The 24647-nt window shown below is 44.2% G+C and overlaps 1 protein-coding gene across 3 annotated transcripts in view; it reads left to right on the top strand.

Annotated features, from left to right (window-relative positions):
* B3GNT2 (UDP-GlcNAc:betaGal beta-1,3-N-acetylglucosaminyltransferase 2) overlaps positions 1-24008 on the top strand; it is a 36958-nt gene extending 12950 nt beyond the window's left edge. The window contains exons 2-3 of one of the 3 annotated variants that reach the window (XM_066378182.1): positions 19931-20066; positions 21493-24008. In XM_066378182.1, coding sequence (XP_066234279.1) covers positions 21502-22695 — 1194 coding nt within the window. In that variant the 5' untranslated portion in view covers positions 19931-20066; positions 21493-21501 and the 3' untranslated portion in view covers positions 22696-24008. Of the gene's footprint in view, positions 1-19930; positions 20092-21492 lie in introns of all 3 variants that reach the window. The other 2 variants (XM_066378183.1, XM_066378184.1) reach the window with 2 other exon arrangements.
* The last annotated feature ends 639 nt before the right edge of the window (positions 24009-24647 follow it).

The following is a 24647-nucleotide window of genomic DNA, read 5'->3' as shown; positions in this document are numbered from 1 at the left end:
TTTTTTATAGTACGGCCCTCCAACAGTCTGAGGGACAGTGAACTGGCCCCCTGTGTAAAAAGTTTGGGGACCCCTGGTCTAGGGTATACCAAGTGTAGCTACCTTCTACTGGATGCTCGCAGACCTTTGTGGAGGGGTGGGGCCTCAGGCTTGTTAGGGTGAGGCCAGGAGAGTTTATAAGGCCCAAGGAGACCCAAGATTTGACTGTATGAAGGGAGGGCTCTGCAATGGTCTGGCATGCAAGTGAAAAATGGCCTCCTCCTTAGACCCACACAACTCAGTGTGTCCAGAATAATTCTAGGAACCTGAACTGAACAGGACAGTTCCACTGGGTGTCAGAAATGTGGGGCTAGTGGATCTCCTGTGAGGAGTGGTGCGTGGTCAGGCTGTGTGTTTCCCACACCAGAGCCACACAAGTCAATCTGTTCAGATTCTGCCCAGACCTGGGCTGGGTAGGGCCTACACGAGTCTAGAGGGTGGGGCTAGAGGATCTGCTATGAGGGGGAGGTGCCCGTCATGTTCACGGGAAAGTGGGGTAATGGCCCCTGCCCCAAAGCCTCACCACTCAGTCATTGCCGCCCTTGTGTCTGCCCAGGCAGCTGACTCCTCAGCAGCATGTGAGTTTTGCAGTGTGGAGTGACAGGGAGACCGGAGGGTAAGACTATTGCATTCCCCCAGGTCTGTGATTTCCAATCAATGTGCTTCAAGAATTTTTAAACACGTAATATCTGACTATTTAGTCAAGGGCACTGACCTCTTTTTCCTTAGGTCAGGGGTCTCAAACTCAACTCAGCATGTGGGCCGCAGAGCAAGATCACAGCCTTTCGGCGGGCCGCACTAGGTCTACAAAAGGCAACTGTTACGTAACACTTCTCACTGCAGTTGAAAACAAAAAAAAAATCAGTACAACAAGCACAATCGTACATGCAGTTTACTCAGTGTCACAAAACGACCAGAAACTGTAGTTCGCATCACAACTGCTGTTAACTAAGCTAATATCTAGCTAGGATGCTAGAGAAATGAAAAATATAAGTAGGCCCCTAGGCTTACTTAATTTTATCCAAAATATTTTGAACTTCGTGGATTAGTCTGCAGGCCGCACAAAATTGTTCGGCGGGCCGCATGCGGCTCGCAGGCCGCGAGTTTGAGACCCCTGCCTTAGGTTGTCAAAAATATAACAACTGTCAACACATCAGTGGCTGCCTGGTCTGAAAAAATCAAAATTATACCTAAATTTTCTGTCATATCCTATATATTTTTTGGTATGCCGCAGAATTTTCGTTATTAGTGGTATGTGTCCCATGGGATGAAGAAGGTTGAAAGTTGCTGCCCCAGGTTTATGCTGTGGGAGGGGAGTTGGGGCCCTTTTTTTAAATGTGTAAATTGGTTGGAAATTTGCATTTTTTCTAAAAGACTTTTTAGGCCCCCTTAGGGTTTTTTTTAGGGAAACAAATCAAGATAAAGGAAAATAAAATTAATTCTGCCATCTTTTAACACAAATACTGTTTACTAAGTTTGGATCCCTCTAGGTGCGTCCTCTGCACGGGTCACTTCTAAACTGAGCTTCGGGAAAACGCACTGACAACAAACACTTCAGGCAGACTTAAAACAGATTGTGTGGGCCTGCCTAGAGATGCCTGCCTAGAGATATCTGCCGGAGAGGGCAGAAGGCTTTGAAGGCCCGGTCCCCAGGTCCCCACTCGGGCTCCTCCTTGTGGCTGTGCCATTGTCAGGAGTGCTAGGCCACAGTCCATCAGACAGGCCGCCTGGCCTGCAGCTGACAGTAGCCAAGAGGGAAAACCTGTTCTTGGATCCCCCACCCCCCCACCCCACAGGACCTCAGGTTGACATACAATGAGATGGGCAATTTGTTTACTTGGAACATGCGTTGATTGAGCCCTTAGTTTATGCCTAGCACTGTGCTTGGCACCATGTGTATTCCTTGATGGGTTAGGCACATTTCTTGCCCCCAGGGAGTTAGCAGTCTGGTAGAACAAATCGTGCTTAGCAGAGGTTTAAGCAAAGTGCAGTGTTGGGGGCTGCCAAGAAAGGCTTGTGAGAAAGTGGCATTTGGGTTTCACCTTCATAGGGTGAATAAAGAACTTGTCAGGGGCAGAGAAAGGAGGGTGGGACAGTTGGGATGGCAGGTTTATGGAGTGTGTCTGGGGAAGACAGCAGATGTGATCCCCTGGTGTGGATGGCAGAGTGCTTCGAAAGGGGTAACAGGCCACAGTGCAGCCTCGCTGACCGTGTCGAAAGGTGGCAGTTGATGGTTATGGAGGTCATAGGGAGCCCTGGAAAGTTCTCGTGGAGCGGCTGTGGTGACATGTCATGGCCAGGCTTATGTTTAGGAAGATGAGATTGAGTTAGAGGTGGATGAGAAGCAGGTGTGATCATGGGCCTGGGCCATTTTATGTCCTCCTGAGGGGGCTCCCTGCTTCCTGTTTGCCCCACTGCCCCACAACAGTACATTCTCAGAAAGAAGTTGGAGGAATTTAAAAAAAGTAACTATACTCAAAATCCTTAAGTGGCTGGCTCCTCATGTCCCTCTGAGTGAAGCCAAAGTTGTACCAGGCCCTTGGCTCAATTTACTCCAGCCACATTGGCCTCTGAGCTAGCCTGCCTCTAGTCTTTGCACTGGCTGTTCCCTCTTCATGGAATTGTCCCCTTCCGCCTCCCCCCACCTCCTCTATGAGAAGAGAGGCTTTCTCTAACCATCCTTATCCTCATCCCCTATATTCTGCTTTGTATTTTGTCTAAACACTTATCAACCTTATGGAAAATGACCTTATAACTTTATTCTTCATTGTCTGGTTTTTGTTTTATTTTGTTTTTGTGTTTTTCTGAAATGAGAAGCCGGGAGGCAGAGAGACAGACTCCCACATGTGCCCGACCGGGATCCACCCAGCATGCCCACTAGGGGGTGATGCTCTGCCCATCTGGGGTGTTGTTCCATTGCAACGGAGGCCATTCTAGCGCCTGAGGCAGAGGCCATGGAGCCATCCTCAGCGCCTGGGCCAACTTTGCTCCTGTGGAGCCTTTTCTGTGGAAGGGGAAGAGAGAGAGAGAGAGAGAAAGGAGAGGGGGAAGGGTGGAGAAGCAGATGGGTGCTTCTCCTGTGTACCCTGACTGGGAATCGAACCCGGGACATTCACACGCTGGGCTGACGCTCTACCACTGAGCCAACTGGCCGGGGCTTTCCTTGTCTGTTTTAAACACTGCTCCATTTAAGTAGGTGCTTGATAATCATTGAATTAAGTAACTTCATCAGTCTTGCTGAGGGAAAAACAGAGGGTTCAAACCAGGCCAGGGATGCTACAGGATTAAAGGGGCAGGGGGAGTAAGAGTATGTGTATGATTTCTGAAAGGGAGTGAGGGATGAGATTTGGAAACCAATTCAGGGAGATGTGGAGGAGGTAAGTTATAGATACAGGTAGCCTGGGACATTAATGGTGTCAAAGAGGGTCTAGGGAACAGGAGTGTGGGTCAAGGAAAGACCCAGCAATAGGCTTGAGTCCAGAACTTTGGAGAGGGCCCATTTTGAGCGATGAGGCCAGGAGCAAAGATGCTAGAGAACTGGGAGGAGGAGAATCAGGATTAGGGGTTGTCTTGAACTTGGGGTGCTTGGGGTGGGGTTGGAGGTGGTAGCCAGCAGTGTTAGGTGCCTGGGAAGTCCGGGGAGGTCAATGACTGAAGATTCTAGAGGGGGACGGGGCTTGAGGAAGTCAAGGCACGACAGAGGGACGGGACCTTTTCAGGAAGGTGGCAGAGAAAGAAAGAGGACCCTGTGCCTGGAGCCACTGGAGAGGAGGAGCTGTGAGGTGGAGAAGAAAGTGGAGATTGCCACGGAGACAGGACCCCAGGGAGCAGGCAGCAAGGGATGGTAATCTGGGGCTGTAATTTACTGACAAGAGTAACTGCTCCATGTGAAGAACTAGAAGTAGATTTTGGTCCCAGGGCTGACATCAAATAGCTGGGTAACCATGGCAACCACTTAGCTTCTGTTCCCTCCCTCTACCCCACCCCTGAAAGAAAAAGCCTGCACAGCCAGCCTCACATATTGATTGAGTACAATGCAGTCAGGAATAGGAAGGTAGTAGCACTCCAGTAAGGCCATTTCTATGGACCATAAACTTGCTATGGCTTAAAATTTAAGAATTCTTTATTTTCTTTGAAAAGCAGTTAACATCCCATACTTCTCTGAAGTGCTTCTTTTTTGAGTCCTTTTCAGGGAGTAACACAATTGTGTTTTTAGAAAAACAAAACCAAACCCTTTAGGTCTGGCTCTAGATTGTTCATTGGGAAGCCTGGTGATGTTTTCGGAATCAGTTATATTTGTCTAGCATTGCAAGGGTCAAAGTGGGTTTGTGACAAATACCATCCTTCCTAAATATTTTAACATTTGGAACAAATGATATATATTTTACATGTATTATTATTATTACGGTTGAATTTGACACTTGTTTATAATGAATTTAGGTAGCTTTTACTCTTCAAGAAAATGAGACGCACCACTTAATTTTCCTTCCTCCTTTACCACATAAGGAATTATTTTCTTCAAATGAACTTAAAATACCTCTCATGAATACTTCTATTTTTAACTGAATGTTTCTCTTTTGATTTTTTCCCCCCTCATGGTTCTGATGGGTCCTTTTTAAAATATCTCTTAATAATGAAAAGTTTCAAACAAGTACAGACATAGAGAGTGTATAATGAAGCCTTAGGTGGCCATTGCTGGTTTAAGCATGATGCTTTTTTGTCTCTACCCCACACATGACTAGGAGGTTGTGTAGGAACCACCCGGAGTGGGAGAACAAGTCCCTGCTGGAATGCAGGTATGGGAGTCATCACTGTCGAGATAGTAGAAGCTATGGGGGGGATTGGATCCCCAGGGGAAGTGAGAAGTGGGCCTGACCAGGCGGTGGCGCAGTGGATAGAGTGTTGGACTGGGATGCGGAGGGCCCAGGTTCAAAACCCCAAGGTCGCCAGCTTGAGCGCGGGCTCATCTGGTTTGAGCAAAGCTCACCAGCTTGGACCCAAGGTCGCTGGCTCGAGCAAGGGGTTACTTGGTCTGCTGTAGCCCCATGGTCAAGGCACATATGAGAAAGCAATCAATGAACAACTAAGGTGTCGCAATGAAAAACTAATGATTGATGCTTCTCATCTCTCTCCATTCCTGTCTATCCCTCTCTCTGACTATAAAAAAACAACAACAAAAAACCTTAGAGAAGTGGGCAGAAGGTGGCAGCTCAATACAGGAAGATGCAGGGATTGTTACCCCTGCGATATGTGAAGGTGATGTTCACAGACTCACTGTGGACTTGGTAAAAGAGGCCCAATTTCTCAGCTGCTCAGTAGTGTGCCTGTATAGTGAGCAAACAATGTGTTCTCTTTTATTTTTGGCAAGTAAATTTTTCTTGGCAGGTGACCAGAGAAAGTGCTGTTACTACTTCATCTCTTTTAACTATGTAGACCTAAGTCATGGTTGAACAGCACCCCCCTCCTCACCCCAATAGAACATTTGGATAAAAGGCCAAAATGTCACTGTCCTGAGGATATCTATTTTAAATCCATATGATTTATTTTGATATTTGAAAAAAAATAAAAACCACACCTTAAAAACAACAGTGGTAGAGCATCTGTCAGTAACTTGTTGAAATTAAGCAACACCTGAGAGAGAAAAAGGGGAGAGCGGATTCTGTCTCACTTGTTTGGCACTCCTTTCTGAAGCTGCCACCCCAGGGCCACTTGTCGCCAGAAAGGGTGTCTTCTGGGAGGAGGACGGTCCCTGACTCTGGAGCAGGGGTGGCTTCCCAGGGGAGCCCAGTTTAATTGGATTTTCAGTGTGTAGGGAGCAGGGCCTGGTGCTCACCTCATGGTTACAGCACAGGGAGGGTGGGGCGCCTCGGTCCTGCCTCCCTCAGAGTTGAGGAGTGTGGATCTTGGCTCCCTTGGGTCATTTGGGCTGGGAAGCATTGATGGGGTTGTGGGTGATAAGGTGATGAGCTCTTGGTATTCCTTTGGAGAGGCTCCAGATTGGGGGGAACCCTGAATGCCAGGAGGGAGGATTAAGTAGACTGCACTGAGGGAACTGAAGAGGAGGCAGTGGGATTTGAACCTGGACCTTCAAGGATAGGGGTGGAATTGAGAAGCAAGAAAATGGACATTTTAGACAGGGAGAAGCCACATGAGCAAAGGTGTTGAGTGGGGAGGACAGCAGTTCTTAAGGGGTGCTGGCACTGGAGAGGTCTCTCTGGGAAGGGATTTTAAGTATCACATATCTGGATCTAGGACCAGGTTTTTGTGAGAACACTTAATGGGACAGAGATGACAACCTCCCCTCCACCCTGGCTTATCTGTAAAACTCCACAGAACTATGTATCCAGTTGGGTCCTTGGCATGTTTCCTGGCAGGTGGACAAGCACTCTGTGGGTGGGCGGGGCCTGGTGTGGTGCAGTCGATTTGTCTTGTAAAAAGCTCCATCCTGTTTCTTTATTTCTTTTTTGTTCCTCCCCCAAAGTATTAGACCTGTTGAATCCTTTTATTTTAATACAATATTATTCAAATCTCTGCACATGCCAATTCTGCACAACTTTCTGTGGTTTCCGTGTATTAGAGAGCGAGTCAGGCTGTAAGCTCTAAGGGGCTCCAAGTGGTCAGTCAGGAGTCCTGGAGCCCAAGTTGCAGTGCCTTATGCTTCTTGGTGTCCCCTTCATTGTAACCAACAGCAAGAGCTCTTTAAGAAAACACATTCCGCCTGACCAGGCGGTGGCACAGTGGATAGAGCGTCGGACTGGAGATGTGGAAGACCCAGGTTCAAGACCCCGAGGTCGCCAGCTTGAGCACAGGCTCATGTGGTTTAAGCAAAAGCTCACCAGGTTGGACACAAGGTTGCTGGCTCGAGCAAGGGGTTACTCGGTCTGCTGAAGGCCCGCGGTCAAAGCACATATGAGAAAGCAATCAATGAACAACTTAAGGTGTTGCAACGCGCAATGAAAAACTAATGATTGATGCTTCTCATCTCTCTCCATTCCCGTCTGTCTGTCTCTATCCCTCTCTCTGATTCTCTCTCTTTCTTTGTAAAAAAAAAAAAAAAGAAAGAAAGAAAACACATTCCACCTGACCTGTGGTGGTGCAGTGGATAAAGCATTGACCCGAATGCTGAGGTTGCCAGTTGAAATTCTGAATTTGCCCTTTCAAGGCACATATAGGAAGCAGTTACTAGGAGTAGATGCTTCTCGCTTCTCCCCCCTCTTTCTTCCTCTCCCTTTTTCTCTCCCTCTCTTTCTTTATCTCTCTCCCTTCTCTCCAAAAATCAATTAAATAAAATCTAAAAAAATAACATAGAAAACACGTTTCTGAAAGCCTTCATCCTTACAGCCAAGAAATTGAGAATTCCTAAGGCAATTTATTAAATTACGTAAAATAAACACAATGAAGGTCATTGATTGAAGTTATGGAAAGAAGGCTAATTTTTTTTTCCCCCCGGTGAGGCAGGGAGGCAGAGAGACAGACTCCCATATGAGCCCCAACTGGGATCCATCTGGCGAGTCCTGGCAAGCCCCCCCTCCCCCGGAGAACACTGTCCATTGGGCCGCTGCTCAGTTCCTTGGCAACCGAGCTATTTTAGCACCTGAGGCGAGGCCATGGAGCCATCCTCAGCTGAGCCATCCTCAGTGCCCTGAGCCATCTTTATCTCCTGGGCCAACTGTGATCGAGGGGAGAGAGGGGGAGGCGGTAGAGGGGGTGGAGAAGCAGATGGCGGCTTCTCCTGTGTGCCCTGGCCGGGAATCGAACCCAGGACTTTCCACACGCCGGGCCGATACTACCTCTGAGCCAGCTGGCCAAGGCCAGAAGTCAATCTTAAAACTTTCAGGAAAGTAAAATTTTAATTTAGTTCAATTAAGTCTTCAGTTGAATTTTTCGTGCATTTTACTATGTAAATACTTGTATGAAAATATTCTTAGTTGATTTCACCAGCTTTTCTCTGTGTGTGTCTATAGACACAAGTAGCTCACATAGCAGGCGCCAGATTACCTCCTCCCCTCCCTGTCTTGGTGCTAAGATTGCTAAATCATGGTTGATGGCCTACTTATTTCCAGAAGCATTTATACAAGGTCACTTTGATAACTTGGTTTATATAATGGGATTCTGTTTCTAACCCAGTACTATATACCTGTGGATTTTTATTAATTTTTCCATTTTTATTAAATTTTAATTGCCTTCTTCCTCCCTTCCACCATCCCTTGGGCTTATGTTTATGGATTTGTTTAATTGTACGAGACTGTTTCCGGAAATGTTTTTAAGAGCTGTACTGCACTCAGAGGACCCCAGGTAATGCTTTCCTGGTGGGTGAAGGGTGGGCACTGCGGGGAAAGCACAGGAGTGGGAAAAGGCTGATGACCAGCCCTTCCTAAGAGAAGCAACCTGGACTGACAGCTACACAGCCAGGGGTCAGGGAGGGTACTCCTGGGAAGGGTGCTCTGGCCAGGCCTGGAAAGGTAGCACCTGTGTATGAATTTATTCAACAGTGATGTGTCTAGACTAGAGCAGTGTAAAAGTCATGCTTCCGTTATTGCCCCACCCCTTTTATGTCCTTGTGTCCGCTGATAAATTGTCTGAGAGGCAGACACCGGAGATAGAGAAATGAACGTGGCCCAGCCCCCGCCCTGGAGGCCCACACTTCCTGTCAGTGTGTCAGACTTGTTAACAACAAGGTGCAGTAAGTCAGGTGAATGTGAGTGTGAGGTTTAACAGCAGAAAGGAAGTAATAAAAACATCCACCTGTGGGGAGGGATCAGGGAAGGTGTCTTGGGAGGTGGTGCTGGGACAATTGGCCTTTTTTGGCCATTTTGTTTTTTTGTTGGTGGCTTAGAATTGAAGTTGTGTAGACTAGGAGAAAAAGACTTCGTCACTAATAATACTTCTAGCTGCCCTGGTTCTCCTCCCTGTGGGAGAGGAGATGTCGGGTGATGCTTTGCGCCTCCCTGAGCTTTGGTTTCCTCTTCTGTAAATGATGTGGTTGAAACTCATCTACTGGTAAAGAAATTCTTGTAGCTTCTTTCTGGCAATGGAATTGGGTTACGGTCTGTGTGTGGAATGTGTGTGCCTGTTACAGAGAAAACAAAGGGTGGGATGGTTCAGTGTGCAGCCTTCCTTCCTTGTTGTGCCAGCACCTCTTCTGACACAAGTGGTGGCCTGTCCTCAGTCAGGAGAGCTGGGCTTGAGCACCTCTGTGCTCCCCTGCAGCCGGTCGCCGGTCTGTGCTGGCTGCCTGCCCTTCGCGTCAGGCTGTGGTGCTGGGAGGGAGGGGAAAGAAAAGGCTGCATTTTCTGTGTGTAAATAGCTCTGACAAAAGGGTTTGCCTGGACTTGTTTGTGATTAGGCCAGTTTAAGCCCCTGCCAATCTCTCATTCTTGAGTATGGATAAATGCCTACCACTCCTGCAGGGCCTCCACCCATGGTAGGAAGGTGTCTGGGTTACCAGATTAGGACCTCTGGGCGCCTGAAAGCAGTGAATAGTGTTTAACTTGCAGTTTTATCTACATTATTCCTTTCTCGTGCTGATTAAGCCTTGCAATTGTCTACATCTTCTGGGTGTCCACAAAAATAGTATATTACTTCCTAAATTATTATTTTTTAAGTGCAAATGTATTTAGGGATTCTTGAAATCCTCTTTGAGCGACAGTGTTGTGTGGTAGGAAGAGGAAGAGCTTAGACTTGAGGTCAGGGTCCAGGGTCCAAGTGCTGGCTCCACTGGGATTAGCTCTGTGATCTCGGACTAATTGCTACACATTTTTGAGCTTGTGAAGATTAAATGAGATGAGAACATCCGACATAGAAAAAATGGACAAAGGGCATGGGGAGTAGGAGAGTCAGGAAGGAAGCATATGAGGAGATGGTGCAAATTAAAGTAGGGAGCTGCCCTGTTTTTCAGTACAGGTTAAAAAGGACAATGTCTACAGTCAGGATGGACAGTTCCATGCTTGTGGGTGTACAGTAAGAGGGTAAGTCAGCATGGCCTCCATTTTTGCTGGGGGATGGAAGGGAAGGGGAGAGAAATAATTTGATTATATACTAAATGGCTTAAGAATTTTGTTTGCCGTTTATAGTTTTTCCAAAGGAAACATAAGACAGTGGGAAAAGGCACACGTGAGGTTGCGCATCAATTTTCTTTTTCAATTATAGGAGAAAATCAGAAACAAGTCGTGGGTTAGTGTTGGCAAATCAGACCAAATGCCCGTATTCTGTTAGAGGTGCGTTGGAGAGCTGATGACAGAAGACGGCCTACTCAGACCATGTTCTTTCCCCACTGTGAATGGAATCTGCTCTGCAGAAATTCAATCTTATTAGTAAACACAAAAGCCAGCCACATTTATAATCGTCATGGACATCTACTTTGGAGCTCTTCAATTTTTCCTTATTTCATATACCTGTGTGATTTAGTCAGTTTTCTTTCTTTGTTGTGGAAGAAAACATTCCTGCGATTCTCCAGCAGCAGCATTTATTAAGTTACGTGTAGGCATGGCTTGTCCTTGTCCTGTTGGAGAGGCCCTGGGCCCACCGGCCCTGATCTACTCTTTCCTGTGTGGCATCTGCCCACAAACTCGGTGTCAGTCTCTACCTGGGAACACCCTGTGTCCCTACCGTGTCTCTTGCCTTCCCAGTTTTACCCGTTTCTGAAATCTACCGTTTCAAGCCCCGCTCAGGCCCTGCCTTGTCCCTTACTATTGGAGAATCGCCTGTCCTGTATTTATTGATTATCAGCCAATTCATTGTACAGGGCCTGTGTTTTAGGCCCTTTTCTCCTAACTCCAGACTCGAGTAAAAATGTTTGTGGTTGGAGATGACTTGGAGATGGTGATTCAGGAGATTTACAACTTGTGCCAGTTTCTGACTATTGCCTCTCAGTTCCAAATTCACCCTTCGTTGCCTGATGTATGAAAAGGGATTGGAATCCTTCCCCTCCCCCAATTTTTTTTTTTCTTCTGTAAGTTGAGGGCTCTGAAGAGGATGTTGCTGGAGGAAGGGATTTTCCTTCCTGGTTCCTAGTGTACTGGATAATGTGTGTCTTCAGGCTGCCAGAGAGCCTGCTGCTTTTCTTGTACTTTTAGGTGCCCGCTGGGCACAGCTTTTTCTCGCCATTGGCTGCTCTGTGCTTGCACCAGCTCTGGCAGGAGTGGTGGAATGGGGAGCCTGCGCTGGGGGGATACAGCCCAGGTCACCGCTTCTCTGTACCCTCTCCTCAACCCCCACATGTGTGTACATTTTGAGTCCCGTGGTCCTGGCTATTTAGTGAGCTGGCCACCAAGTATTTGTCCTGAGCACCGGCCTTGGGCTGCTCCTGGCCAAGCCACACGGTGGTGCTGAGCCTCTGCAGAAGGAGGCCCCCCCAGTTCCCAGTTGAGCAGCACCCGGACCCACTGTATGTGCATGACTTCCTCTGCACCCTCATTCTCTCTGTGCGCCCACCCTGCACTGTAGTCCAGGCTCACCTGCATCCCCAGGGTCTGCTTCCTGCAGTCCTGCTGGGGCTCCTGTGTTCCAGGCTCTGTACCTGCATCTCAGAGGGTTGTCTCTGCTCTGCTGGTGAGTGGACCCTCCCCGGTCTGTGCACTCAGGGACTTTTAAGCCATCCATACCTACTTCAACAAGCTCTGGACACCCGTTCCGCATTAGTACTTTTTCTGGTACTTTTCATCTGCTGCTGGGAACCCATTAGAGATCTAGTGCGTTTTTACAGTTACTTGGTTATCATATTCTTTATACTAACTGTGTGTATTTTGTCTCCTGGTGGGACCCAGACTGAAATACAAACCATGTAACCAAAGTGAGCAAACAGAATGAATCAGAGAGAAACGTTCTAAGCCAGTGATTTTTCAACTGGTGTGCCACAAGAATTTTTAAAATATGCAGACCTGACTCTTTAATCAGGGACACTGACCTCTTTTCCTTTAGATTGTCAAATAAAAAAAATGACAACAGCCAACACAACTGTCTGATATGAATGAATCAAAATTATACCTAATTTTTTCGTCAGATTGGCAAAACATATATTTTCTGGTGTGCCAAAGAATTTTAGTAATCAGTTTATGTGTGCCATGAGATGAAAAAGCCTGAAAATCGCTGTTCTAGGGATTTCTCTGAGGGCTCGTTGAAAGCCTAACAGACTAGTTGTTTGTACATAGGTCCCAGAGCTCGAAGTAGAAGCATTTACCAAGCCATAGCCAGGAAGTGACTTCCTGCATTGCAGCTATTTTTTTTTAAAATAAATTTTTATTAATTTTAATGGTGTGACATTAAAAATCAGGGTACATATATTCAAAGAAAACATCTCCAGGTTATCTTGTCATTCAATTATGTTGCATACCCATCACCCAAAGTCAGATTGTTCTCCGTCACCTTCTATCTAGTTTTCTTTGTGTCCCTTCCCCTCCCCCCCTCCCTCCCTCTCCCTCTCCTCCCCCAACCCCCCCCCCCCCCCAACCACCACACTCTTGTCCATGTCTCTTAGTCTTGTTTTTATGTCCCTATGTATATGGGACCTGTGTATGGAATCATGCAGTTCTTGTTTTTTTCTGATTTACTTATTTCACTCTGTATAATGTTATCAAGATCCAACCATTTTGTTGTAAATGATCTGATGTCATCATTTCTTATGGCTGAGTAAATGATTTCTCACCTTAGGTAAGTAGATGTTCCCAACTTTTACATCTGTACTAGGGGCCTGCCTTCCTTCAGGCGTCTTCACCCTGTCCCCGTACTTTCGTGGCCTTGGTGGGGTAACAGTTGCTGAAGGTTCTTCCCTCGCCAGGTAGGAGCTCTAGAGCCCCCTCTTGTGGGAGAGGCTGGAAGACAGGTTGGCTGGATCTGTTTGCAGGAGCCTGGTTGGAGCCCTCACCTGGAAGCACTGCTGAACCGCACATCTCCATTCCCACTCAGAGTGTGCTCAGTCAGAACACATCCACATCTGTGTGGCCTTTGGTGGGTCTGCCGCTGACTATAGGAAGTGAGGGGCCAGGTTATACTACCCACTCCAGTTTACCTCTTCAAATCTTGTCCCCACCTTCTTAGTCTCATGGACTTTCTGCTTCTGAAACTCTTTATCTCCCTTAGCTCTAGAAAGTTCTTTAAATTTTTCCTATTGTACTTTAATACTTAAAACTGTGAGATAGATTTTTATAAATATTGTATATGTATGTGTCATTTACCAGTATATCTGTAAGTGATTTTCCAGTGTCATGTCTTTGGAGAAAGGTGTGTATGTTTAATTAATCCAGTTTCTACTGAATATCTCACTATATTCAATAACTTGACCAGATGACCAGAATGTTTGTTCAGCAAATACTGACTGCGTCTCAAGTGCCATGTGTTGGGTGATGGTGGTACAGTGGGAAGGCCTCGCTCATGGAAGATGCCCAGGTGTAGGCCCCAGTGTCCAGGAGTGGATGCCCTGACTCCTGGGAGGTGGGTGCTTCAGCCAGGAGGTGACACAAGCTAATCTGGAAGGGGTAGCAGCTCTCCAGGAAGGCAGAACAGAAAGAAGGTGGAGAGAAGCTGGTTTTCTGGAACAAACTTGTTTGCTCTGGTTAGAGGTTCAAGTGTATGCAGTATGGAGATGGGAGGCATTGTCAGGAGGTAATGTGAAGGGAAGCACAGATCATCATATAAGGCTCTGGCTGGGACCAGATTGGCGTATGAATGAAAAAATTGGAGGAGTGAGGCTGGGGCAAATCCCTGGGGAGGAGAACTCTTAGAGGGATAGAGGGATGAGGCTCTGAGCTTGAGCTCTGTGAGTAGAAGAGAGGAGTTCTCGGAGACAACACACACTTAAAAGTAGGCGGTGAGGGAGTTAGCATGTGTGGTGGTCTGACCAAACAGGCAGAGCGGTGTGAGCAGGGACTGGACATACAGGGGCTGAGGCTGAGTGGCTGGGGAATAGGGCATATTTGGAAGCATGGTAGTAAGATGAGGCATTAGGCTACGGCAGTAGCCAGTAGCAGAGCCTGAATGGAGTAGAGGGCAGATGAGGAAGGCGGCAAGTGACTTTATGGAGGTAGGAACACAAGACTTGGTTCCTGGCTGGATGTGGAGAACAGGGAGACGCAGCAAATCAAGGTAATGCTGGGGTGTGCACCCCCGGTGCTTGAGAAGTTGATTCATTGCAAATGGAGACCTGGGAAGAAGGTCTGCACAAAACATTTAGAGGCTAATATCTGTAGTTAGCTGGGTCAACTTGTAATCCTCCTTTAGGAGGTGATATTTAAGGAAGTGGATATATGAGTTTCTAAAAGAGTGACTTTATACTGGCCTGTGCTGGTGCAGTGGCTAGAGCATCATCCTAGAATGCTGAAGTCATTAGTTTGAGACCCTGGGCTTGCCCGGTCAAGGCACATACGACAAGCAAGCAATGAACAACTAAAGTGAAGCAACTATACTTCACGCTCTTTCTGCCCCTGCTCTCTCTGTAAAATCAATAAATGAAATCTTTTTAAAAAAAAAAAAAAATTTATAAGAGAGTGAACAACAAAACTTTAGAAGCATGCTTTCATTTAGTATTTGGTGGAGAAATTAAACTTCTGAAGAGAATTATTGACTGCTCATTGCATGGCAGACAACAAATTGGTGTAGATTATATCATCCTCCTTTTACAGATGAGGAAACTGAGGCTCAGAGAGGTCAAACAGTTGGCTTAAGGTCACATAGCTAAGTGGGTAGCATAGCCTGAATTTAACTTTGGGCTGTCCAGTTCCAGATGCCAGACCAACTTTCCAAAGTGAAAACGGACTTGGGACTATAAAACTCTCATCAGATTTACTAAAGGCAGGAGCAAGATGCCCTCTGGTAGGGTTAATTCTCTGTTGTTAACTAAATTTTCTTCTCCTTTTCTGTAAGTACTAGATATGGGCTTACTTGAAGAATTAGTTTAGTGATTGATTTTATTTTAAATGGTGAATATAATTTGAGAAAAATCGGCCATGCTGGCCTTTGAGGAAATTTAGTCACTGGGGACCAGAACGTGTCCTGCCAGACTTTTTGATGTATACTGTCTCCCGTGGGGATGTGTAGGTGAATATATTCATTATATGTACTTTTCCCTTTTAATTTTGAACATGAAGGGTACTAGTAATGACCATGAACCAAATTTCTTGATTGTTGGTTCAAACTTACAGACCAGAGAGCCGAGTCAGACAGACACATGTTCTCCCTTCTCACCAGTCTCTAAGTGAGGTGGTAAGGGCCGTCCTGGTGCTCCCTTGCCCCTGGCCTGACAAAAACCAAGACCAGGCTTCTTGTTCCTGTTACAAAACAAGCTTTAGGTATGGCCCAGCTCTCTGGTCCAACTGAGTTGCTTCATTTGAATCTTATCATCCAGTTTCTGCCTTGCATGCTAGATGCTGTTCTCTCTGCTGGAACCACTTAGCTGCAGACTGTCCCTGTCCCTGTTCATCTGAGAAGAACCTGGAAGGGCCTGGCACGGGCCAGGCAACAGATGGAAGCAGCCCGGGAGGAAACGATTTAGGAAAGGCACTCTGCCAGGCTCTGGGAACAGGGGAGGGCAACGGGGCAGACAGTGATGGACAGGTTCTCCAAAGAGTAAATGTGTTCCCCCCACTTCCTCCCAACCCCCCATGGTATAGCAGCGGGCTTGGGCTCTTTCTCTCCTTGAGGATTTGTGTGTCAGGTCTATGGAAGAGAATGATCAGGAAGCAGGACCCGTGGACTTGGAGGCTGCTAGCTCAGTCTCCTGTGGTCGAATCGGCTTGAATTTCCAGCCTCCTTGCCTCAGCCTGCCTGAGTGGGGGTGGCTGGTCATTTTATTTCATTATTACAAGAAGGCTCTGCCTTTATTTTATCCTTAACCTTGGTACTTGAGTGTCTGGGTGTGGTAGATATCTCTGTCCCTGACTAGCTATTGGTGCTACCTACCTAACTTGTTGGAGCCTTTTGCGGGGGGTGGCTGTCAGTTGCCGACTGGTGGCTGTCGATGGACAGCACTTTGGTTCAGTGTTTATAGGGCTTTCAGAAATGGAGGGAACCTTTAACAATCATCCTTTTCAGTGCTTCCCAGTCTAGTAGTGTCCATGAATGAAACTAGGGCTTTCAGAAATGGAGGGAACCTTTAAGAATCATCCTTTTCCGTGCTTCCCAGTCTAGTAGTGTCTATGAATGAAACATTGGGGTTGTTTGGATTGTATATTGGGAAATAAAATGGGGTCTGTGCGGTGTTTTGCCCAGAGCTGGCCTGTACAGTAATCATTCAGTAAATGTTATTTATGATTCCACTCCGCCTCCCATATCTAACTTTGACTAATGATAGTTTTTTCAGTAAAAATGTATAAAGTTCTAAAATATTTAATACTTTTAAAGATGAACCATTGGAAGTAAGACCTGCATCCCTTTAGTTCCTTTAGTCACAGTCCTGTGTGCAGCCTTCACTTGTATCATAGTTTAAACCTAGGATGCTGGAGCCAAACTGCTTGGGTTTAAATCCTGGCTCTGCCATTTACTGGATGTGTGACCTTGGGCAAGTTAAATCATGTCTGTGTGACTATCTGCCTCATAGGATTGCTAGTGCCTGGCAGGTGCCTAAGTATTTATAAAAGTAAAGCAGATGTTCATATTTTACTATTGTTTTTAGGAGATCCTCTCTAATAGAGTGCTTCAGGCAGACAGCGCAGGTCCAAGGAAAGGTGAGCGGATGGTCTAGGGGTAGATGTGGCACAGCTTCTGCTGAGCACTGCAGGGTCCAGGACGGGACTGGGTGTCTGGGACACTGAGGCCATGACACAGGCTAGTGACACGGGCTGCAACCGTGAGAGCCTAGCATCAGGAAGTTTGTGTGATGTGCTCCCACACTCACCCCAGCAGTCTAGGTAGAGGCTGTTCAAAGAGAGAGTTCATGTGGCAGCATTCAAAAATATTAAAATAGCCTGTAATCCTAGCACCCGGATTAAACTGGTTCTGTTTTGGTGTGGTGTTTCATCTGGATTTTTCATATCTGTACTATTTTGTAATCCATTTTCAGCTAACAAATATGTTTTTTTCTGTCTCTACCTTGTCTTTTTAAATATTTTTGTTACAAAATACAGGAGGGAAGTGGTTTTTCATTAAACGGAATCAACTGACGTGTTTCAAAACTCTTGGGTCCTTGTTGGGCCGACTTTATAAGCCCAAGCACATGGTGAAAAGCTAAGGTTGTTCTTTATTTCCGTTACTCCCAGTAAAAATTCTGTGTTTCATAGTGAGGGTTGTATAACATCTTCCCCAGCATTGAAATAAGTTTTCTTACTCAAATTCTTCTTAAGTAATGTAACTTCCTGCTCTAAAAGGACACGGAATTGGTTTTATGCCTGCAATGGGAATATTTAGTTAGATATTCAGAGAGCTTTTTCCTGCAGATATTTTCATGGGGGGGGGGGTGTCATTGCTTTATCCTCCTTTCCATGAACTTTGGTTTGTTGCAAAAGTCTGCCAGAAGCAGTTTTCATGCGAGGGATTGTGCCCAGTTCACAAATGAATGATGACATTTAAACTCTGTGGAGATGTGCAGTTGAGAATCTTGGTTTTCCCACAATTCCTTCTCAGGTTGGTTGGGGAAGAAGTGCCCTTTAGCAAGTATTGGTGAGAGTCAGCCTCAGCTGAACGTTTGGAAATTGGAACAAGAAAGGCTGGCCCATTCTCAGAACAGGGCTGAGAGCGTCTAGGTCCTTTCTTTGAAGAGTCTTGGTAACATCAAATGCGTCACGACCCCATGCTTTCGGTCTTTTTAGTACTGAGCCAGCCCTTCAGGTGTCACTGGCGACCTAGACCAATGCCTTCACTGTTGACCAGGATGTGCCTTAATAGAAAACGCAGGAGATGCAAAGAGCCTTGGATTGGGAGCCAGGAGGCTGAGCCATCTCAGCCTTGTTGCTTAACTTATGTAACACTTAAGACAACTCAGTTAAACTCCCTCTGAGCCTCCATTTTTCTCACTGGTAAAGTGCTACCCTCTCACCTTCCCTTAGGGGGTGCAAATAAGCAATGGGCAGGACATTGCAGACTGGAATACTTGAGAATACTTGAGCAAACAAAAGGTGCGGCTGGTGTTCCTTTGAGAGCTACAAAGGCCTGTCTTAGCCGAGGTAGTGGGAGGCCCTGGCTGGGTCTTGGTCATGGAAATAAAAGCCTGAATTGCTGTGGATGAAGTAGGAAATCTTGTCCAGGTCTGTCAAGCCCACTGTATTCCTCAAAGTATTCCCAAAAGAAGAACTGGTGCTTTCAATGGTAGAAACTTCAAACCATCTCTTCAGTGGTTCTGGCTGGATCCAGATGCTCATGGTCCTGCCCCATAACCTGGATGCACAGCTGGCTCCTTAATCTAAAGTCATCACATACACTATTCACCCCGAATCTTTTCCCTGAATAACTTAAGGAAAAATAAACTTAGTAGAGTACTATGCTGCTTTATTTTTCCTTAAGCTGTCCTCTTTTACTCTATAATTTTAAGAATAGTCTACTGATACTCATATTCATTTTCTGAGTTGAAAATTTCTGTGAAGTAATTAGCTGTTCATAGTAATGCTGTTTTTCCCTGAGAATCCCTTCCAAATATTTTTCCTCATTGTGGTCTTGTTCAGCCACATACCTTTCCTCGCCCTTCTTTTAAACTATTCACTGAAAAGGCCTAAGACCTAGAGGTTGGAGATAGAGGGTGAAGTGCTAGCTTTAGGAGAGTTATCCCGACATAGAGAGAATTGTTTGTTTTGAATAGTGTTTAGTTTCAAATTTGAAAGCCAAAAAAAAAAAAAAAAAAAGCTTAAAACTACCAATGATTCATTTTCTAAAGAGATGACTGATGCTTTAACTATTTGAAATACTCATGCAAATACATTTTCATGTTCTTTTGAGCTCTCTTTTCCTTGAGAATAAGGCCCATAGGAAAGAGGTTTAGGTTGTCAAAGGCATACTGGACTGAGACTTCATTTTTCTCATAAGGTTTGTCCAAAAGCTCATTTGAAAGGAACTGACCTAAGGAGGGTGTGGCCCCTTGATTTAGGTCTGGACATTTTGAATTATTCAGGTTGTGTGTGATGACATTGTCCTTTAAAACGGTAATTAAGGCATAAGAAATGTCTTGTGGTTTTTACTACCTTCTCTGGAGTGAGATTAAGAAGGCCCTTTCTGGTAGCTGAGTGGTGGAGAAGTGAGGGGAGAAACGGGGTGGTGATGGGAAGTTGTACTTGGGTGAGCTGAGGGCACCCACGTAACTTGATCATCTGCTGTTCTCTATGTCCAAAGGCTTTGGCGGAGTAGGGGAATGGGGTAGAGGCTTGTTTTTGAAAAACACCTTTTACTTATATGTTCATAACTGAAGTTATTTAGCAGTGGTAAATGCAGTCACTGTAGATTAGGACATACTAAACAGATTTTGAGACACAAAATAGCTTGGGAATTCTAATTAGTTAATCTGGGTAGTCCGACATGTAGAACTCAGTAAACTTAAAAAGTCCTCTTACATTATATATAAAAAAAGAAGTAAACACTACCCTTGTTTTAAAAAGTAGCCACACAACTTTGTTGTAGAGGTTGGAGAAGAGTGGTTACCATTTGACGTGGTGGCATTGATGCTCCATTGCTTTGGCTGGAATTCCACCTCTGCTGTTAACAGTTACCTCTTTAAGTGTTTTGTAGGGTGAAATGAAATGGGAATAAAAGTAACACTACCAACTTCACAGGCTCAGTGTATCAAGTACAGTAATGCACAGTGCTTGAGATGCAATGCTATTTTGGGATTCATTTCTAGGAATAAAATTTCAGTTATAGAATTACTCTGGAAAGAAAATTCTTACAGTGTATTTATTGCCAGTCCACTTTTTTGGATTGTTGTTTAATGTCAAGCTTATCTAAATGGTTGTTCTCCCCCCCGCCCCCCTTTTCATTTTAGAGAGGAAAGAAAGAGAGAAGGGAGTGAGGAGCAGAAAGCATCAAGCCCCATATGTGCCTTGACCAGGCAAGCCCAGGGCTCCCAACCGGCGACCTCAGAGTTCCAGGTCAACGCTCTATCCACTGCGCCACCACAGGTCAGGCCTAAACGGTTGTTCTTCTGTAAGTCATCCATCTCGATAGTGTTAGAACTGTGGAGTTCTTTTCCCAGCAATCCATGTCATTCTTCTTTGTTCTTCTATTGACTACAGACTGAAATCTGTTCTTGGCCTTTGATATTTCACTAAAATGTCATTTTCATTTCTCTTTTTCTTTTTGCTATAAATAGCAGAGATCTTAAATATACACTTTGAGTTTTGACAAATGTATACACCCATGAAGTTCTCATTCCGATCAAGACATACATAGTACATTTCTATCCTCCAAATGTTCACCCCTACCCCTACCCTTCTCCAGATAAAACCTCTATCCCTTTCACCTTCATATATCTATGATCTAGATTAATTTTGCCCTCTTGAACCTAACATAAATGGAATTTGAGGTCTTTCATTCATAATGCACTCTTGTGGCTAGTAGTAAGAGTTTCCTTTTTATTGTGAGAGTTATTCCATTGTGTGAATTTATTGCAATTTGATAATCTATTCTTCTGTTGATGGTATTTGGGTTCACAGTTTTTGGATATTAGGATAAAGCTGGTGGAATTCTTTTTATTTTTTTTCTCTGAGCACTTAGCGTGGTTAGTGTCTCCTTTATCTCCTAGCCCTTCAACCCTGGGCAAGCGTTTTCATCTCTCTGCCTTTGTTTCCTAATCTGTGAAAATGGTGGGTTGGGAACACCATTTTACAAAAAATGAAATGGAACAAAATAAAAAAAATTGGAGTGAATTATATAGAACTACACACATTATAACACCTAAAAGTAAAGGGTGTGGCAAAATTAGGTTTACAGTTGTTCATAGGGAAAATATTGTAATACAATAATTAATAAATAACTACAAAAATTATTGTTTTTGCTTATAACTGAAAACCCACTTTTGCCCCATTCTGTACAGTTACATGTGTGTGCACATGTGTGTACTGGATCACAATATAAAATGTATTTAATATGATTGTGGGCAAGTCAGTTTGTAGCACACTGATTTGTATGTGTCCTTATAAGCAAGGAAGTTGAACACCTGTGAGGTTATTTATTAAACATATATTTCTGCCCTCCAGTTTCTAAAACAGTCACAGTGTTAACAACCACTTACATACAGCTTGCTATGGGCCAGCCACTTTTAAAAGCCTTACGTATAAAATTAGGTAGTCCTCACACCCATCCTATGAAGTAGGTTATGACCTCCATTTTATAGATGGAGGAGCTGAGACATCAGTTATACAACTTGCCCAAGGTCACACAGTTAGAATGGTAGGGCCATAATTTGAACGTTGGGCATGCAAGTCTACAATCTGTGCTTTAAACCACACTTCCAGGGGAGGTAAAGACAAAGAGGCAAGTTACATATGTGAGCAAATGCAGATTAACAATTATTTAATTAACACAATGCTCCCCCTTTTGTTCCAGATATGAGAAATGAGTGTTGGACGTCGAAGAATAAAGTTGTTGGGTATCCTGATGATGGTAAATGTCTTCATTTATTTGATTTTGGAAGCCTCCAAAAGCAGTAACCAAGAAAAAAATGGAAAGGGGGAAGTAATAATACCCAAAGAAAAGTTCTGGAAGACATTTGATCCTCCTGCAGCATATTGGAACCAAGAACAAGAAAAGCTGAACAGGCGGTACAACCCCATTCTGAGCATGTTGGCAAACCAGACGGGGGAACTCCACGGGTTTTCCAACGTGAGCCATCTGAATTATTGTGAACCTGACCTGAGGGTCACATCTGTAGTTGCAGGTTTCAACAATTTGCCGGACAGATTTAAAGACTTTCTGCTGTATTTGAGATGTCGAAATTATTCACTGCTTATAGATCAACCAGAGAAGTGTGTAAAGAAACCCTTCTTACTGCTGGCGATTAAGTCCCTCACTCCACATTTCGCTAGAAGGCAAGCAATTCGGGAATCATGGGGCAGAGAAACCAGTATGGGGAACCAAACGGTGGTGCGAGTCTTCTTGCTGGGCCAGACCCCCCCAGAGGACAACCATCCCGATCTTTCAGATATGCTCAAGTTTGAGAGTGAGAAGCACCAAGACATTCTTATGTGGAATTACAGAGACACTTTCTTCAACTTGTCTCTGAAAGAAGTGCTTTTTCTCAGGTGGGTGAGCACTTCCTGCCCAAACGCCGAGTTCGTTTTCAAGGGTGATGACGATGTTTTTGTGAATACCCATCATATCCTGAATTACTTGAATAGCTTACCCAAGAACAAAGCCAAAGATTTGTTTATAGGTGATGTGATCCACAACGCTGGACCTCATCGGGATAAGAAACTGAAGTACTACATCCCAGAAGTTGTTTACCTTGGTGTTTATCCGCCGTATGCTGGGGGAGGTGGGTTCCTCTACTCTGGCCGCCTGGCTCTGAGGCTGTACAATATTACTGACCAGGTCCTTCTCTACCCCATTGATGATGTTTATACTGGAATGTGCCTTCAGAAGCTCGGCCTCGTTCCAGAGAAACACAAAGGCTTCAAGACATTTGATATAGAAGAGAAAAAAAGGAATAACATTTGTTCCTATGTAGACTTGATGTTAGTACATAGTAGAAAACCTCAAGAGATGATTGATATTTGGTCTCGGTTGCAAAATACTCATTTAAATTGCTAAAATGTATACAGACTAAATTTTGCATAGAAAGACGTATCTTGGATAGTTCCCATGTTGTTTCTCTCATTGGGGTAATTTCTATGTTGAATCATCAAAATTGCCTTCATATCTATTTGAGGGCCTCTGAACCCTTCAATGTGGTACTTCCTGAAGAGGGAAAGCAGAAGATTTTTAAAGGAGGATATGGCAGGATGATTGGTTCTGGTTCTTCCTACTGGCTAGCGGTCATTACGGTATTTTCTGATTTGTCACCCTTCTTATCTGAAATATGTTTTTGGAATTTAACTACTATAAGTTATTTTTGTTTTGCCCTCATATGGTGATATTCCCACTTCCATTGTAATGAGTGAATTGTGTGCAGGTTAGGTGTTTATAAAGCTATTGGCTGCAAATGATTTGTTATATGTGATTCAGAGGTTTTTGTGAAATGGAATTAAGTTTATTTTCATGAAATTGGGATGAATTTTTTAAAATTGTCTAGAAAAATTGACTTCTGTCGAAATTCCCTGCCACCTCAACAGTATTTTTTTATGTTAATATAATCAGTTAATTTTGCAAAATGAGGATCACTATGTGATCCCGTTTATCTTGTTATGGTCTTATGGTCATAATGAGATTATGATACAAGAACATAATGACCATTGTTGTATTTGGTTTGCTGGGTGGTATCATAATAGTTCTCTATTTTTAGTATTTGAAAATAACGAATATGATTCCATAATAGCCAACTAAAGATTGAATTGACCCTGGCAGTCATATCATGTTTATGATTTTTTAATATGGACCAGAAAAGCATATGTGACTTTTGAACTTTAAGTGAAAAGATTAAAGTTGCAGACTTTTTCCTGAGTGGTTTGTCTGTTTAAAACTCCAGGATTCTATTCTTGCCATATTTTCACATGTTGCTTGTACAGAATTATTCTGCGTAGTGATTGCTTCCCTGTCTCAGTGTAGAAGTGCCTGTGTTTTTATTTATTGTTCAGATCAATGACCAAAACATTTTCTTAAATATATTTTGTGTACTATTTTATTTGTATACAGTGTTGTTGAGGAAATATTTAACTAGAGCATGATATTTTAAATGTAAGGTGTAACATATGTTAAATAAAGCTGTTATTTTTGAATTTTAAAATTCATTTTTGCGGGAGCTGTGAACTACTAGAGTTGACAAAATTCTGCCAAATTGTTGCTTATGTATACCATCTTGTAACATGCTTTTTTGAAATTTTTATGTGTTTATAGAGTTGAGGAGTCTTACCAGATGTGCTCCTTGAGACGGCAAGATGATGGAAATAAAGGCGCTGTATTTTTAATTGTTGTGTGTAATGTGTAATAATCTGTGATCCTTTTTTGTTTATTGTATTTGATTACTTTTTTCCAATGAGGTCATTTCCCCCCCAGAAATATTATAGTGGTATTGAACAATAACTTTTTCTCTGTCTCAATGAGTCATCTGCCTTCACATTTAAAAAAAAAATTTTTTTTTTTTTTGGACAGAGAGAAGGACAGACAGATAGGAAGGGAGAGTGATGAGAAGCATCAATTCTTTGTTGCCGCACCGTAGTTGTTCATTGATTGCTTTCTCATATGTGCCTTGACTGAGGGGCTACAGCAGAGCGAGTGACCCCTTGCTCAAGCCAGAGACTTTGGGCTCAAGTTAGCGACTATGGGGTCATATCTGTGATCCAATGCTCAAGCTGGCGACCCCACACTCAAGCTGGTGAGCCTTGCTCAAACAGGGTGAGCCCACACTCAAGCCAGCAACCTCGGGGATTCGAAAATTTTTTAAAGTGCTTTCCCACTTTCATCTTTAAAGAGGAGAATGAATATTTATTTATGCTTCCATTTTCAGTGAATATAAAGAATTTAATTAGGAAATGGGACGGCATTTTAAAAAAAGCTTGTCTTAAATCATATCCATTTTGAAGTTTGTATCCACATTGATGAAATAA

Source organism: Saccopteryx leptura, chromosome 3 (assembly GCF_036850995.1).
Source record: "Saccopteryx leptura isolate mSacLep1 chromosome 3, mSacLep1_pri_phased_curated, whole genome shotgun sequence".
Taxonomy (NCBI): domain Eukaryota; kingdom Metazoa; phylum Chordata; class Mammalia; order Chiroptera; family Emballonuridae; genus Saccopteryx; species Saccopteryx leptura.
The sequence above is the reverse complement of the archived record's forward strand: the minus strand, read 5'-3'. Positions and strand labels throughout refer to the sequence as shown.